Source organism: Phaeoacremonium minimum, assembly GCF_000392275.1.
Source record: "Phaeoacremonium minimum UCRPA7 unplaced genomic scaffold PA7_03_scaffold_18, whole genome shotgun sequence".
Classification (NCBI taxonomy): Eukaryota; Fungi; Ascomycota; class Sordariomycetes; order Togniniales; family Togniniaceae; genus Phaeoacremonium; species Phaeoacremonium minimum.
The window spans coordinates 60,181-63,677 of record NW_006920925.1 but is presented as its reverse complement, the minus strand read 5'-3'; the positions used below and the strand labels follow the sequence as shown (position 1 = coordinate 63,677).

General features: G+C 44.6%; 1 protein-coding gene across 1 annotated transcript; it reads right to left on the bottom strand.

Moving 5' to 3' along the window:
• Positions 1 to 1,093: 1,093 nt before the first annotated feature.
• Positions 1,094 to 1,657, bottom strand: UCRPA7_228 (putative stress responsive a b barrel domain-containing protein; the record flags this gene model as incomplete). The annotated part of the gene is made up of 4 exons (XM_007912828.1): positions 1,094 to 1,249; positions 1,360 to 1,470; positions 1,524 to 1,589; positions 1,649 to 1,657. 4 exons carry the CDS (start codon positions 1,655 to 1,657, stop codon positions 1,094 to 1,096), a joined length of 342 nt encoding a protein of 113 aa, XP_007911019.1.
• Positions 1,658 to 3,497: the final 1,840 nt, after the last annotated feature.

Here is a 3,497-nt window from a genome sequence, read left to right as displayed (position 1 = left end):
TCATGCTCCCCCAACTCAATATGAAATAATTTCAACGTATTTTCAAAGCGATGACAACAGTAAGGACATAGTTAAAGAACATGAGAATATAAGAGATCCAAAATCGGAGCGGAAACCTCCGCGACGAAGGAACTCCAGGATACCAAGAACGGATTCAGGTGGTGGACACGACAATTTTACACCTGGGAGCTAAAAAGGCAGTAGAACGTCCCGAATAAATGGTCCACCGAAAGCATTACAGTCTCATCCAACATCGACTGAGTTAGTCATTTGCAATATCATGTCAAAGGATTTTGGCATGGAAGGTTAAGATCAACTTGTTTTCCACATCAAAGCAGTAAAACTCTTCGGTATTGAAGTCAGCAATCAGCTATCGTGCGGAGTTCGACGGATCAACTGACCCAGAAGGCTATTCGGTCGTTGGTTAATTAAAAAAGAGGAACCCTCTGATGAAAGTCTTATTCAGTGCGGAGGACTTCCTAGATGAATTTCTCAGGTTATCCGCCATGGGGTCGGGGGTCGGGGTCGGGTTCATGTACCTAAATCTGTCGCTGGTGTTAATTAGCTGTCGAGTGATAATCTCCATCTTTTCCTACAGTAGTACTATGCAGTGGGCCCCCTGGGGGCTTCTAGGACGTCCACGCCTACAAACCTTGTCCGCCACGAGTCAATCTCATCTGAACATTGGGGAGCCCCGTGAACCTTAGAGCCTTACCACATGAACAATCAATGGTCTGTATAGTATCACAGGTCATTTTCTTGAATAAAATACAGATCATTTGGCTGTCGCAATGAAAAATCATACAAGCATTGTCAGATTTCTTGTGATAGTGAACTTGAGGACAACTATGATATCATCAAGAAAGGAGCATTGAATTTTGTCATAGAATTTGCAGACTGGGTACAAGGGTCTAGAGGTGTTTATTGAACTATCTGATTCTTTGTAAAGTCGGTCTTTATACTCTCACACAGCGTATCATCAACTGTAACACGGAGTCCCGGCATAGTCAGTTTACTTGAAATCCTGTTGCTGTTAATTATTTGGAAAGACAGCGTTAGTGAAGCTAGCAGTGCCACAGCAGATAACTCGACATCAAAAAGTATGCGTATCAAAGTCAACAATGTGAACCCTGGCAACCACCTCCTTTGACTCGGCGACAAATTTGAGATGAACGGCATCCTCAAAGACAAAATAATCGCGGTCTTCCGAGTTCTCTATCTCAAGCACGAATGCATGAGTAAACCCACCCTGAATACATGTCAGTTGTATGCGAAGTATCACGCCGATTGAAGATCAGTAAAATTCAAGTAAGCAGATGAAGAGCAGGCGTGGTAGAGAATTAAGGCTGTTGGGCATACCTGTAAGCCATCAGGGGAGTTATCTGGTCCACCCTGAACTGACCGAAGGTAAGGCTTCCCAGTATCAAGCCGGACACATGCGTCCTTCAGAGCGCGGAACTTAACGAGTAGCTAGAACACAAGCGTCAGCTCTGTTGTCATGGGTCTCACTAAGTTACATATACCTCTTCGACGGCCTGAGAATCAGCATCAGGCTTGATTTGGAAGAGCAATGTACGAATAATGCCCATCTAGAGAGAAAGAGTCAGCCGACAGAGGTTCCACATTTCATAAAGAGACAATCGCATACCTTGAGCATCAATCAGGCTTGGATTCGGGGTCTCTAAAGTCTCTAAGCAAGCTTTATGTGATTGATGTGGTCTGGAGTACGAGAATTAGACGGAGGGTCTAGAACATGGAGTGCTGTTGACATTTTTCATACCTAGCACCTCTTTTTTTTTTTCGTGCGTGTTTGAGAGAGGCTATGTTCCGTTTTTCGGCTAGTGGGGGGACCAGTCTACTTATAACCGCTATAGCTTCCATTTTAGCTTCCTCAGGTAGTAGTGTGGATGCAGTTGTGCCGGTGGGCTAGCTTGGTGGAAGCGATTGATTTTTCGCTGATGCTTCTAGCCGCCGCCAGCAAGCGTAAGGACATCGCCGCTCCTCGTCGTATACCCATCATTTGACGGGTCATGCTTTACATTGGAAAAAGAACCTGGAAGCATCAGAGACAGAGGAAGGGTGAGTGGTCATTGCCACCTCTATAGACAGCATAAAGATAAGACTTGTATTGGTTTGACAGACTGTTTCAATGCACCAATCTCACGCTTTTTGCATGCTTTCTAGCCTAAGCGCACCTTAGACTGTTTACTTCAACAGCATCGTGTGTACTGGAAACATGTATGACCTCAGACCTTGTCGGAACTATACCATTGTGTTCCGGCTCACGTAGTCTAGGCTTGGGATCTGACTTTCCAGAATTCTTAGACAGATGCACGGGTGTCGTCTGGGCCCGCTCTGCCCGATATCCCATGGATTTCTTCAGTACTATACTCTGTCATGAATGTCGTAAATTAGGAAAGCCACGGTGCAAACATCCCTTTTTAGTAGTGACAATCGTAGATTCCACCCAGGGTCTATTATCTCAATTTGATGTATCATATATCTCATCCTCCTCGTTGAATAGATCGCCTAACCTGTTCAAACCATTAACTACAAGGGAATGACTAATGTACGACATTCCGATGGCTCCGCTACGTTGTCCGGGAGCATCTATAGCTATGCCAGAAAGTTATTTATTCGACATGCTATTATGGAATCGTACAACATAACCGCCATCGAGCCGAGTCCAATCACGCAATAGAATCTTGAAGTCCTACTCTAGCGCGATAATAGATCCCATGCATAGATCAAATCTTTATTGTGTATTTGTTGCGGCTCTCAGTTTACTGTGGCTGCTAACTCTAGAAGCGCTAGCTCGCACACAACAAGTTTTCGACAACCAAATGTGGCAACCCGTAGCGCAGATCCTTTCCCCGGAGACGGAAGGAATCATCGGGCAAGGTTCTCTTAGTTGACAAAGAGATTGACAAACTCTTCAGATCTGAGAAGCAGCATCTTGAATCATGTGCTAGGATTGGTCAACATGACGACTTGCTGGGTTGTGGTCTAATTGCGAAGCTGAAGGAATCAGAGCCATCCAGGATGGAGTGCACATTGACAGAATTCCTCATTGAGGGTGGCTGTCATAATTTTACTTACGCTAGGTCAGCTATTTATATATCTGCTCGCACATTCTCGCGACGTGCTCTAAGCCTCGTACTAAAACTTTCGCAGCCGAAGGTGTAATAATCGAAGTTTAGAAGCTGTATAGAATATGTATTAAATGTGACCGGCAGGCGAAGTGTAGTCTATTGATATTTTGTTAATGGCTCAAGAAAGTACCCTCGCAGCTCTGGGTACCTCGGAAAACACAGTCAGGGTTAGTCGTGTGGGAACATGTTCTCTCGCTTACGGGGTATAAGAACCCGTCGGCACTGTCATAAGGGCGCTTAACGATATTCCCATGAGAATCTAATTGCCTATATACTTGAACACATGACACCAACCTTGAATGTGACTTTTATGAAACAAAGGGCCAAAATTACATTGTATTATTT